Here is a 14,080-nt window from a genome sequence, read left to right as displayed (position 1 = left end):
TCTTTTCCTTGATCAATCCCACACTCCCACGCGGTCTCGAAGCTACTGCAGGATACAATACAAGGCGGCGCGATCGAGGGCGCTCGCATTGCTCTGCGACCCATGTGTCCGATCTCAAGGAATCGCGTCGATCTAGGGTCAATGCTGGCAGATCGTCGACTTGCATGTTGGGGATTCAAATACATCGAGGGATCCGATGATTCCATGTATAGCAACACATGCATTCTCCTCGGTCGTTGCTAGCACATCAATTTGTGGTTTGATTACTGTACAGCTCGTAATTACAAAGTCAGAGCTCGTTGAAAGCTGAAACAAATGGGAAAAAAGTCAGAGATGGCCGATCTGATTCTTCGCTCCATCGATCTCAAGATTCTGGCACGTCTTGTTACACTGCACCGCTCTGAGAACTCGGGACCTCTCCAGGCTCCAGCTGCGACGTGCAAGAGTGAGAGTGAGAGACCATGGAGAAGAGCGGCCAGCGCTGGCTGCCTCGCCTCCTCCTGCTCGCCGCCATGTCGGTCACGCCATGGCTCCTCATCGTCTACTGCCACCGCTCCGTCTTCGACGCGCCTCCGGTTAGCTCGCCGCACCCGCCGTCCCACCTGCATTTCCACTCCCTGCAAGAGGCGCAGCTCAAGAAGCTCCCTACCGCCACCTCCTCACGCGCGCTCTCCGCCGCGGCAAGGGGCGGCGACGCGCACCGCCGCAGCAACGCCAACGCCAGCGACCCCTGCCGTGGACGGTACCTCTACATCCACGACCTGCCCCCGCGTTTCAACGCCGACATCGTCGCCAACTGCCGCCACTGGTACCAGTGGATCGACATGTGCCAGTACCTCGCCAACGCCGGCCTCGGCGCGCCCCTGGACAACGCGGACGGCGCCTTCGCCGACCGGGGCTGGTACGCCACCGACCACTTCGGCCTCGACGTCATCTTCCACAGCCGCGTCCGCCAGTACGGCTGCCTCACCAACGACTCCGCCCGCGCCGCCGCCGTCTTCGTGCCCTACTACGCCGGCTTCGACGTCGTGCAGCACCTGTGGAGCAACAACGCCACCGCCAAGGACGGCACGCCGCTCGCGCTCGTCGAATGGCTGACGCGGCGGCCCGAGTGGCGCGCCATGGGCGGGCGCGATCACTTCTTCATGTCCGGGAGGACGGCGTGGGACCACCAGAGGCAGACGGACAGCGACTCCGAGTGGGGCAACAAGCTGCTCCGTTTACCCGCGGTGCAGAACATGACGGTGCTCTTCGTCGAGAAGGCGCCGTGGACGGACTTCGACTTCGCCGTGCCCTACCCGACCTATTTCCACCCGGCCAAGGACGCAGACATCCTCCAGTGGCAGCACAGAATGCGCGGCATGAAGCGTGACTGGCTCTTCGCCTTCGCCGGCGGCGAGCGCCCCGGCGACCCGACCTCCATCCGGCACAACCTCATCAGGGAGTGCAACGCTTCCAGCTCTTGCAACCTTGTCCAGTGCCGGAAGGGAGAGAAGCGCTGCCTCGTCCCCAGCACCTTCATGCGCGTGTTCCAGACGGCGCGCTTCTGCCTACAGCCGCCGGGCGACACGTACACACGACGGTCGGTGTTCGACGCCATCCTCGCCGGCTGCGTGCCGGTGTTCTTCCACCTGGACTCCGCGTACAGGCAGTACCGGTGGCACCTCCCCGACGACCACGCCTCCTACTCCGTGTTCATCTCCGAGGAGGACATCCGGAGCGGCAACGCCAGCAGCGTGGAGGAGACGTTGCGGAGGATCCCGCAAAAGGTGGCGGAGCAGATGACAGAGACGGTGATCGGGCTGATACCCAGGCTGGTGTACGCGGACCCGAGGTCGAAGCTGGAGACGCTCAAGGATGCAGTGGATTTCACGGTGGAGGCCGTCATCAAGAGGGTCAACAAGCTGAGGAAGGAGATGGATGATCAAGGGGCGTCATCCGCGAGAGGGGATGTTCTCATGCAAACGGCGACGAAGGCGACTAGGAAAGTTAGGTCCGATAATTAGGGAGAAGAGTGCCAAGTTTAGCAAAATAGATGCAATGCTGCTGAAGCATGTTGAGCTTGTCTGTCCTTAGTTCTGTTCAGCAAAATAGATATACAACGGTTTGAAATAAAATTTGATCTCACATGTACACTTGTTCTCTCAGGTGGTCTTTCCATCTTCTCTTGATATCGTATTCCTCCGTTCTCATTTACTCCACATTCTAGAAAAAAAAAACAAATTTGTGTTGCAGTTATTAGTACTATTTAGAGATGTAAAAAATCAATCCAAAATAGAAAAAAGTATACATAACCACAAGTATTGAAAAAGGAGCGCATCACCCCCTCAACTATGAAATGGCACACTTAACCCTCTAATATCTGCAAAACCGGGTATTTGACCCCCTGAGGACGTGCGAGGTTGTTTGCCCATCCGGTTTTGTGCACGTGGCAGGCAACGGTTAGCCACGCTGGCGGAGGAAGGCGCACCTGGTCCGCTCTAAATGACCCCCTCGCACCTGGTCTGGTCTAGCCAGTTCGCCACACACGTTCATCTCCTCGGTCTCTCGTCCTCGACCACGCCACAACTTTTCTCTCCCCGACAGCGGCGACCGAGGAAAGGCGGATGATCGCCGGCATGAACTGACAATTCGAGGGTGGCGCGATGAACAGTGAACGTTAGTGATCTTCTTCACCGAAGAAACCGCTCTTTTCCCTTTTTCCCGTAGTGCCTGTGACGGGTTTAGGTAGGGGTTAAGTGTTTTATTTGGGGGTCGATTTGGCAAAGATTTCTGTTGATTTGGGCATTGTATGGTCAATTATATGGTCGAATATATTGTTATTTCCATGTACTGAGTCTGCCTTTTTCGGTAGGGCTAGATTACAGTAGGTTGTAGCCGGTCTTGTTGGACTGAAAAGCAGGGTTTTTTTTCGAAATTCAGAAAATTCTTGAGTATTTGTAAAATTATTATTTTTTGGTGTATTATTTGTCGTAGGATTGGATCCGCTTGATTACCTCAGTGTACGTTTTCACTACCGTGGAACACTTGAGTACATTGGCAACAAATGGATTTACATAGGGGGGAGACATGGCATGTCAACCGTGCACCTGACGAACCTGTCAATCCAAGAGCTAAAGAAGCATTTATCAGATCATGCAGAAGAAGTGATGGCAAAGACGGAGATAAGTTGGAAGATTCCTGTAGGTCCAAATAAATCAGGATTGGTTTTGTTGACAGACAGAAAATAAGTTTTGAGAATGGCAAAACATTGCGTTGATGCTGGAGCAATGGATGTGTATGTGATACGTTACAAACGTATCTATAATTTTTGATGCTTCATGCTTATTTTACGCTAATTTCTATATGTTTTATTTACACTTCGTTGCACTTTTATGCATTTTTGGAATTAACATATTGACAAGATGTCACAGTACCAGTTTCCTATTTTCGGTTGTTTTGTATTTCCGAAAAGTTGTACAGGAAATATTCTCGGAATTCGACAGAACAAAAGCCTAAGTTCCTATTTTACTGTAACGAAGACGGGGTCCAGAGGAGAGATGAAGATATGCCACGAGGCAGCCACACCTGGCCTAGGCGTGGCCCAACCCCTAGCTGCGCCTAGGGGTGGTGTGGGCCCCTCGGGCGCCCACCGACCTCGTCCTTCCGCCTATTTATTCACCTGTTTGGGAAAAATCTAAATACCCGAGCCTCCATCCACGAAAAGTTCCATCGTGGTCGCCATCGTCGATCCTAGCTCGGGAGGGTTCTGAAGCTCTTCCCGGCACCCCGTCGGAGAGGGAGATCATCACCGAAGGCCTCTACATCGCCATGCCCGCATCCGAAGTAATGCGTGAGTAGTTCATCTCTGGACTACGGGTCCATAGCAGTAGCTAGATGGTTGTCTTCTCCAATTTATGTTTCATATTTAGATCTTGTGAGCTGACTATTATGATCAAGATCATTTTTATGTAATGCTACATGTTTTGTTTGTTGGGATCCGATGAATATTGAATACTATGGTTGAGATTGATTATATACTTGTCATATGTTATTTGTGATCTTGCATGCTCTCCGTTGCTAGTAGATGCTCTGGCCAAGTATATGCTTGTGATTCCAAGAGGAAGTATTTATGCTCGATAGTGGGTTCATGCCTCTAGTAATCTGGGGGAGTGACAATAACTTCTAAGGTTGTAGATGTGTTGTTGCTACTAGGGAGAAAACAACAATGCTTTGTCTAAAGATAATTATATTGTTTACTTTACACACTTTGCTTGCAACTTAATACTGAAAGGGTGCAGACGCTAACCGGAAGGTAGATTATTAGTCATAGACGCAGTTGGATTACGGTGTATGTATCATGTTGTAATGCCCAAATGAATCTCATAGTAATCATCTTGTCATGTATAGTCTTTATTCCATCAATTACCCAGCTGTAATTTGTTCACCCAACATGTTATTTATCTTTATGGAGAGATACCTCTAGTGAACTATGGAACCCGATCCTTTCTTTTACACTGCAAATACATGTTCTCTTTATTGTCAACTCCCACGGCAACTGCAAGCACTGTTCTCTTTATTTCACTGCAACCAAACATCTATTTTCACACTATACGGTTAATCCTTTGTTTTTAGCAAAACCGGTGAGATTGACAACCTCACTGTAAGCTGGGGCAAATTATTTTGGCTGTGTTGTGTGCAGGTTTCACGTTGTTCCTGGCGCCGGTAGTGTGCCCTTCCAAAAGTCAGCTAGCAACACCTTCAGAAGTGATTTCTTTCTCCTACTGGTCGATTAAACCTTGGTTTCTTACTGAGGGAAAACTTGCTACTGTGTTCATCATACCTTCCTCTTGGGGTTCCCCAACGGTGTGCTCTGCACTCATCAAGCTTTTTCTGGCGCCGTTGCTAGGGAGAAAGAGGATTTCTGCAAGGGGAGTCTCTCATCTCCAATCTCTTTACTTTGTTATTGTTCTGCTTAGTTTATTTTACTTTGTCTGTTTGCTTCGTTATATAAAAGACACAAAAAAATTAGTTTCTTTTATAGTTTTTATTTTGTTGCTTTACTTTTAGCTTATTATGTTGATCCCTAAGTATGTTCTCAAAGACCTATCAATAGGTAGTGGTTCTATAATTGGGAGAGATAACATTGAAGAATTCTTTAATTATATTAGTAAGCATAAAGATATTGAGGATAAATCTTTAGTAGAACTTGCTCCTAATTATGAAACTGCTGCAGCTTATTTAGTTCAAATGTTAGAGGCTATGTTTGTTAGCCTTAACCCCATAATGCATCAAATGTTTCTTAAACTTCATGAAGTTGAGGACGATGAAAAGAGAGATTTTATCCTGGAAACTTTGCTTAGAGAATTTAGAGATATTGTTATAGAAGCTAGGAAAGTTTTTGATCGGTTTAAGATGCTAGGCTCATGTGTACATGTGATACGTCTCCAACGTATCTATAATTTCTGATGTCCCATGCTTGTTTTATGACAATACCTACATGTTTTGCTCACACTTTATAATGTTTTTATGCGTTTTCTGGAACTAACCTATTAACAAGATGCCGAAGTGCCAGTTCCTGTTTTCTGCTGTTTTTGGTTTCAGAAATCCTAGTAAGGAAATATTCTCGGAATTGGACGAAATCAAGGCCCACGATCTTATAATTCCACGAAGCTTCCAGAACACCGAAGAGGGGCCAGAGGGGAGACCCAGGGCCCCCACACATGGTGGCGGCGCGCCCAGGGGGGGCGCGCCCCCTGGTGTGTGGACCCCCCAGGTCCCTTCCGAGGCTGCCTCTTCGCCTATATAAGCTCTCCGTCACGAAAACCCTAAACACATAAGCCACGATACGAGAAAAGTTCCAGAGCCGCCGCCATCGCGAAGCCAAGATTCGGGGGACAGAACTCTCTATTCCGGCACGCTGCCGGGATGGGGAAGTGCCCCCGGAAGGCATCTCCATCGACACCACCGCCATCTTCATCAACGCTGTTGTCTCCCATGAGGAGGGAGTAGTTCTCCATCGAGGCTAAGGGCTGTACCGGTAGCTATGTGGTTAATCTCTCTCCTATGTACTTCAATACAATGATCTCATGAGCTGCCTTACATGATTGAGATTCATATGATGAGCTTTGTATCACTATTAATCTATGTGCTACTCTAGTGATGTTATTAAAGTACTCTATTCCTCCTCCATGATGTAACGGTGACAGTGTGTGCATCATGTAGTACTTGGCATAGGTTATGATTGTAATCTCTTGTAGATTATGGAGTTAATTATTACTATGATAGTATTGATGCGATCTATTCCCCCTTTCATAGCCTGAAGGTGACAGTGTGCATGCTATGTTAGTACTCGGTATAATTGCAATGGTCTATCATGCACTCTAAGGTTATTTAAATATGAACATCGGATGTTGTGGAGCTTGTTAACTCCGGCATTGAGGTGGTCTTGTAGCCCTACACAATGAATGGTGTTTGTCATCCAACAAGAGAGTGTAGAGAAAGTAGCATTTATCTATTCAGTTATGTGATCAATGTTGAGAGTGTCCACTAGTGAAAGTATGATCCCTAGGCCTTGTTTCCAAATACTGCAATCATCGCTTATTTACTGTTCTACTGCATCTTTACTTCCTGCAATATTATCACCATCAACTGCACCCCGACAACGAAGCTATTTTCTGGCGCCGTTGCTGCTACTCATATTCATTCATACCACTTGTATTTTACTATCTCTTCGCCGAACTAGTGCACCTATACATCTGACGAGTGTATTAGGTGTGTTGGGGACACAAGAGACTTCTTGTATCGTGATTGCAGGGTTGCTTGAGAGGGATATCTTTGACCTCTACCTCCCTGAGTTCGATAAACCTTGGGTGATCCACTTAAGGGAAACTTGCTGCTGTTCTACAAACCTCTGCTCTTGGAGGCCCAACACTGTCTACAGGAATAGAAGTGTGCGTAGACATCAAGCTATTTTCTGGCACCGTTGCCGGGAAGGAAAGGTAAACGGCACTCACACTCCGGTACCCTGGCAACCAAGCACTTTTCTGGCGCCGTTGCCGGGGAGGTAAGGTAAAAGGTATTCACATCCTCCGACTACTAAGCTATTTCCTAGCACTGTTGCCGGTGTGTGAGTGCTCGAAGTTATTTCCTTTAGATCCTGCAATTATATCTTTTTGTTTCTTGTTTCACTAGTTAGGCTTAATGGAAAACAACAAAAATATTAGAGATCTTTATGAAATTTATATTGAATTAGGACATGAGGTGTTTGAAGAGAAAATAAAAAAACCTATGGAACTTTATATGCATGCTAATGGCAATGTTATTAGTATGAATGCTTTGAACACCATTGTTGCTAATGCTATGGAAAATTCTAAGCTTGGGGAAGCTGGTTTTGATGAGTATGATATTTTTAGTCCCCTAAGCATGGAGGAGAAAATTTACTATGATGATACTTTACGTCCTATATATGATGATTACAATGATGACTATCATATTTTCAGTCCACCTACTATTGAGGAGAAAATTAATTATGATTACAATATGCCTTCTATATATGATGATTATGGTGATGAGAATAATAATGATAGCTATTTTATTGAATTTGCTCCCACTATAATTAATAGTAATAACTATGCTTATGTGGAGAGTAATAATTTTATGCATGTAGCTCATGATAAGAATGTTTCATGTGATAGTTATATTGTTGAGTTTGTTCATGATGCTACTGAAAATCTTTATGAGAGAGGACAATATGGTTGTAGGGACTTTCATGTTACTAAAACACCTCTCTTTTTGATGAAAATCTTGAAGTTGCGCTTGTCTTGTTTTCTTATGCTTGTTGCATTATGCTTACATGACTTGTTTATTTACAAGATTCCTTTTCATATGAAGTGTGTTAGACTTAAAAGTGTATCTTATTTACTTTTGATGCTCTCTTTTGCTTCAACTCTTATTTCTTGCGAGGGGATCATTAAAATTACTGAGCCCATCTTAATGGCTATAAAGAAAGCACTTCTTGGGAGATAACCCATGTTTTTATTTTGCTATTGTTTTGTTATGTCTTGGAAGTTGTTACTACTGTAGAAACCTCTCCTTATCTTTATTTTATTGCATTGTTGTGCCAAGTAAAGTCTTTGATAGTAAAGATGATACTAGATTTGGATTACTGCGCAGAAACAGAATTCTTACTGTCACGAAATTGAGCCGCCCCATCTGTAGGTAACTCAGAAAAATCTGCCAATTTACGTGCGTGATCCTCAGATATGTACGCAACTTTCATTCAATTTGAGAATTTTCATCTGAGCAAGTTAAGTGCCCCAGAAAAATTCGTCTTTACGTACTGTTCTGTTTTGACAGATTCTGCCTTTTATTTCGTATTGCCTGTTTTGCTATGTTTGATGGATTTCTTTGTTCCATTAACTTTCAGTAGCTTTGTGCAATGTCCAGAAGTGTTAAGAATGATTATGTCACCTCTGAATATGTGAATTTTTGATAATGCACTAACCCTCTATTGAGTTTGTTTTGAGTTTGGTGTGGAGGAAGTTTTCAAGGGTCAAGAGAGGAGGATGATATATGATTAAGAAGAGTGAAAAGTCTAAGCTTGGGGATGCCCCCGTGGTTCATCCCTGCATATTTCAAGAAGACTCAAGCGTCTAAGCTTTGGGATGCCCAAGGCATCCCCTTCTTCATCAACAATTTATCAGGTTCTTCTATTGAAACTATATTTTTATTCGGTCACATCTTATGTACCTTACTTGGAGCGTCTGTGTGCTTTTATTTTCATTTTGTTTTTCTCTGAATAAATTCATGCTTGTGTGGGAGAGAGACACGCTCCGCTGTTGCATATGAACACATATGTTCTTAGCTTTATTCTTAATGTTCATGGCGAAGGTTGAAACTGCTTCATTTATTGTTATTTGGTTGGAAACAGAAAATGCCTGATATTGTTTTGGATAATTTGATACTTGGCAATTGTTTTGAGCTCTCAAGTAGATCATGTTTAAGCTCATGCATCATGTAGTTTGAACCTATTAGTGCAGAACTACCGTAGAGCTTGTTGAAATTGGTTTGCATGATTGGTCTCTCTAAGGTCTAGATATTTTCTGGTGAGGGTTTGAACAACAAGGAAGACAGTGTAGAGTCTTATAATGCTTGCAACATGTTCTTATGTAAGTTTTGCTGTACCGGTTCATACTTGAGTTTGCTTCAAACAACCTTGCTAGCCTAAGCCTTGTATTGAGAGGGAATACTTCTCGTGCATCCAAAATCCTTGAGCCAAAAACTATGACATTTGTGTCCATCTCTACCTACCTACTACATGGTATTTTTCCACCATTCCAAAGTAAATTGCTTGAAGTGCTACTTTTAAAAATTCCATTCTTTGTCTTTACAATATATAGCTCATGGGAAAAATAGCTTAAAAACTATTGTGGTATTGAATATGTACTTATGTATCTTATTTCCTAATAAGTTGCTTGTTGAGCGATAATCATGTTCCTGGGACGCCATCAACTATTTCACTTTGTTGAATATCATGTGAGTTGCTATGCATGTTCGTCTTGTCTGAAGTAAGGGTGATTTATCATGATCAAATGGTTTGAGTATGCATATTGTTAGAGAAGAACATTGGGCCGCTAACTAAAGCCATGATCCATGGTGGAAGTTTCAGTTTGGACAACAATCCTCAATCTCTTATGAGAATATTATCTGTTGTTGAATGCTTATGCGTTAAAGAGGAGTCCATTATCTGTTGTCTATGTTGTCCCGGTATGGATGTCTAAGTTGAGAATAATCAAAAGCGAGAAATCCAATGCGAGCTTTCTCCTTAGACCTTTGTACAAGCGGCATAGAGGTACCCCTTTGTGACACTTGGTTAAAACATATGTTATGCAATGATAATCCATGTAAATCCAAGCTAATTAGGACGAGGTGCGGGCACTATTGGTAATCTATGCATGAGGCTTGCAACTTATAGGATATCTTATACATAACTCATATGATTTATTACTACCGTTGACAAAATTGTTTCTTGTTTTCAAAATAAAAGCTCTAGCACAAATACAGCAATCCATGCTTCCCTCTGCGAAGGGCCATTCTTTTACTTCTATGTTGAGTCAGTTAACCTACTTCTTTCTATCTTAGAAGCAAACACTTGTGTTAACTGTGCATTGATTCTTACATACTTGCTTATTTGCATTCATCATATTACTTTGTATTGACAACTATCCATGAGATATACATGTTACAAGTTGAAAGCAACTGCTGAAACTTAAATCTTCCTTTGTGTTGCTTCAATGCCTTTACTTTGAATCTATTGCTTTATGAGTTAATTCTTATGCAAGACTTATTGATGCTTGTCTTGAAAGTACTATTCATGAAAAGTCTTTGCTATATGATTCAGTTGTTTAATCATTGTCTTTACCATTGCTTCGAATCACTGCATTCATCTCATATGCTTTACAATAGTATGATCAAGATTATGTAAGTAGCATGTCACTACAGAAATTATTCTTTTTATCGTTTACCTACTCGAGGGCGAGTAGGAACTAAGCTTGGGGATGCTGATACGTATCCAATGTATCTATACTTTCTGATGTTCCATGCTTGTTTTATGACAATACCTACATGTTTTGCTCACACTTTATAATGTTTTTATGCGCTTTCCGGAACTAACCTATTAACAAGATGCCGAAGTGCCAGTTCCTGTTTTCTGCTGTTTTTGGTTTCAGAAATCCTAGTAAGGAAATATTCTCGGAATTGGACGAAATCAAGGCCCACGATCTTAGGGTCCGTTTGTTTGGGCTTCTACTTCAGCTTTTGGGGTTCAAAAGTGGAAGCCCAAACAAACACCCAACAATTGATAAGCGCTTTTCAGAATCGCGGCCAGAAAATGAACTAGCTCCGCGTCCCGCAGGAAAAGCGACACGGGAGGTGCTTCCCAAGCTTTTGCCTGCTTCCCGCAGCAGCAATGACTCAAGTGCCCTCTATACTTCACCGTATTTACGAAAAAACTGCCAGGCCATATAAACTAGATGCCTGCCCTTCCTGCCCTTGAAACGGACGACCCGCACGCACCCCGACCCGCATTTTCCCCATTCCCCTGCTGGTTAGGGTTAGGGGTTGGCCGCCGCCGCCCCCATTCCCCGCCGCCGCCCCCGTTCCCCGCCGTCCGCGCCGCTTCCCGCCGCCGTCCGCGCCGCTTCCCGCCGCCGACGTGCGCCTCCTCCGTCGAACGGGCGCGGCCACGGGCGGCGCTCGATCCTGTTGGCCGCTGTTCCCCGCCGTCCGCGCCGCTTGCCGCCGCCGTCCACGCTGCTTACCGCCGCCGTCCGCGCCGCTTCCCGCCGCCGACGTGCGGGCAAGCCTCCTCCCGTCGAACGGGCGCAACACGGGGCGTGCACCACGGGCGGCGATCGATCCCGTCGGCCGCCAGAGACGGGAGCATCTGGAGGCTCGGCGTCGCCGTTCCTCATCCGACGCCGTCCCTGCGGCCTTCTCCGACGCCTTCATGACCCACAAGTATAGGGGATCGCAACAGTCTTCGAGGGAAGTAAAACCCAATTTATTGATTCGACACAAGGGGAGACAAAGAATACTTGAAAGCCTTAACAGCGGAGTTGTCAATTCAGCTGTACCTGGAAACAGACTTACTCGCAAGAGTTTATCAGTAGTAACAGTTTATAGCAGTAGCAGTAGTGAAATAACAGTAGCAGAGTAACAGAGACAGCAGTAGTGATTATAGTAAACAACAGGATTAAAATACTGTAGGCACAGGGATGGATGACGGGCGTTGCATGGATGAGAGAAACTCATGTAACAATCAAAGCAGGGCATTTGCAGATAATAATAAAACGGTGTCCAAGTACTAAACAATCCATAGGCATGTGTTCCATATTTAGTCGTACGTGCTCGCAATGAGAAACTTGCACAACATCTTTTGTCCTACCAGCCGGTGGCAGCCGGGCCTCTAGGGAATCTACTAGAAATTAAGGTACTCCTTTTAATAGAGTACCGGAGCAAAGCATTAACACTCCATGAACACATGTGATCCTCACGTCACCACCATCCCCTCCGGTTGTCCCGATTTCTGTCACTTCGGGGCCTTTGGTTCCGGACAGCGACATGTGTATACAACTTGCAGGTAAGATCATAAAACAATGCATATCATGATGAAATAATAACATGTTCAGATCTGAGATCATGGCACTCGGGCTCTAGTGACAAGCATTAAGCATAACAAGTTGCAACAATATCATCAAAGTACCAATTACGGACACTAGGCACTATGCCCTAACAATCTTATGCTATTACATGACCAATCTCATCCAATCCCTACCATCCCCTTCAGCCTACAGCGGGGGAATTACTCACACATGGATGGGGGAAACATTGCTGGTCGATGGAGAGGCGTCGGTGGTGATGGTGGCGATGATCTCCTCCAATTCCCCGTCCCGGTGGAGTGCCAGAACAGAGACTTCTGGTCCCCGAGACGGAGTTTCGCGATGTGGCGGCGTTCTGGAGGGTTTCTGGCGACTTCGACTTTCTCCCCGTGCGTTTTTAGGTTGAAGGCGTTAAGTAGTCCAAAGGAGGGCGTCGGAGGCCGGCCGAGGGGGCCACACGCTAGGGCCGCGCGCCCCCCTCCTGGGCCGCGCCGCCCTAGGGTGTGGGGCCCTCGGGCCTCCACCTGACTTGCCCTTCTGGCTCCGTCAGTCTTCTGGAAAAATAAGACCTTTCGCATAATTTCCGAGGATTTTCCTGAAAGTTGGATTTCTGCACAAAAACGAGACACCATAACAGTTCTGCTGAAAACAACGTTAGTCCGTGTTAGTTGCATCCAAAATACACAAATTAGAGGCAAAACAATAGCAAAAGTGTTCGGGAAAGTAGATACGTTTTGGACGTATCAACTCCCCCCAAACTTAGCTTATTGCTTGTCCTCAAGAAATTCAGTTAACAACTAACGCGATAAAAGAACTTTCACGAACACATTTGCTCATATGATGTATATATTCTCATGATATGGCTAACACTTAGGCAGTTCATAATAAGATACATGCAAAAGTAAAAGATTGACCCTTCGCAGAGGGAAGCAGGGATTAACATGCGCTGGAGCTTTTCATTTTTAAAACAGGAGTAAAATTATTTTGAGAGGTGTTTGTTTTTGTCAACGAATGGTAATGGGTACACCAACTACCTCGCCAACCAGACTTTCAAGAGCGGCTCCCATGAAGGACGTTATTTCTACCAGCAAGGTATATCATCCCTCTTCTCTTTTGTTTACACACGTATTTTAGTTTTATTATGGGTGACACTCCCCCCAACCTTTGCTTACACAAGCCATGGCTAACCGAATCCTCGGGTGCCTTCCAATCAATCTCATACCATGGAGGAGTGTCTATTTGCAAAATTAAGTTGCTTACTGATGAATCAGGGCAAAACATGTGAAGAGAATTTAGTTTGATTAATTTGGGGCTGGGCACCCCGTTGCCAGCTCTTATTATGAAAGTCTGTCAAAAGTAAAGGACAAGGTCGAAAGATAAACACCACATACTTCCTCATGAGCTATAAAACATTGACACAAATTGAGAAGCATTTTGAAGGTTTAAAGGTAGCGCATGAGAATTTACTTGGAATGGTTTGAAATGCCATGCATAGGTATTTATGGTGGACACTTTGGAATAACTTGGTTTTCAGGGGTTTGGAAGCACGAGCAGCGTTCCCGCTCAGTACAAGTGAAGGCTAGCAATAGACTGGGAAGCGACAATCAAGAGAGCAGTAACTGTCATAATCATGCTTGCGGCAAAATAAATTAACGGGGGCATAAAAGTGATACAAGAACTCTGAAGCAAATTAAATCATCGAGGCTTAGTTGACTTTTGTTCAGTCATATGCATGCGTGAGCATGTGCCAAGTCGATTCAAGTGAATTATTCAGAGGAGGATACCACAATGTCATACCTATTTATGAATAAAACAATGCAAGCAAATATCTATGACATGCTACTTATATTAATAAACTGGAGCTAAACATGAGAGATCATGAACTACTAGACTTTCTTAAATGACATATACCTCTCATGAACCAACTAAGCATGCTCACA

The 14,080-nt window shown here is 45.0% G+C and overlaps 1 protein-coding gene across 1 annotated transcript; it reads left to right on the top strand.

The window, feature by feature from the left end:
• Positions 1-286: 286 nt before the first annotated feature.
• On the top strand, positions 287-2,133 carry LOC127349144 (xyloglucan galactosyltransferase KATAMARI1 homolog). The gene has a single exon (XM_051374924.1). The coding sequence runs from the start codon at positions 462-464 to the stop codon at positions 2,004-2,006; it is 1,545 nt and encodes a 514-aa protein (XP_051230884.1). The 5' UTR covers positions 287-461; the 3' UTR covers positions 2,007-2,133.
• Positions 2,134-14,080: the final 11,947 nt, after the last annotated feature.

Source organism: Lolium perenne, chromosome 4 (assembly GCF_019359855.2).
Source record: "Lolium perenne isolate Kyuss_39 chromosome 4, Kyuss_2.0, whole genome shotgun sequence".
In the NCBI taxonomy this organism is placed as follows: Eukaryota; Viridiplantae; Streptophyta; class Magnoliopsida; order Poales; family Poaceae; genus Lolium; species Lolium perenne.
This window is presented reverse-complemented; position numbering and strand designations above follow the sequence as displayed.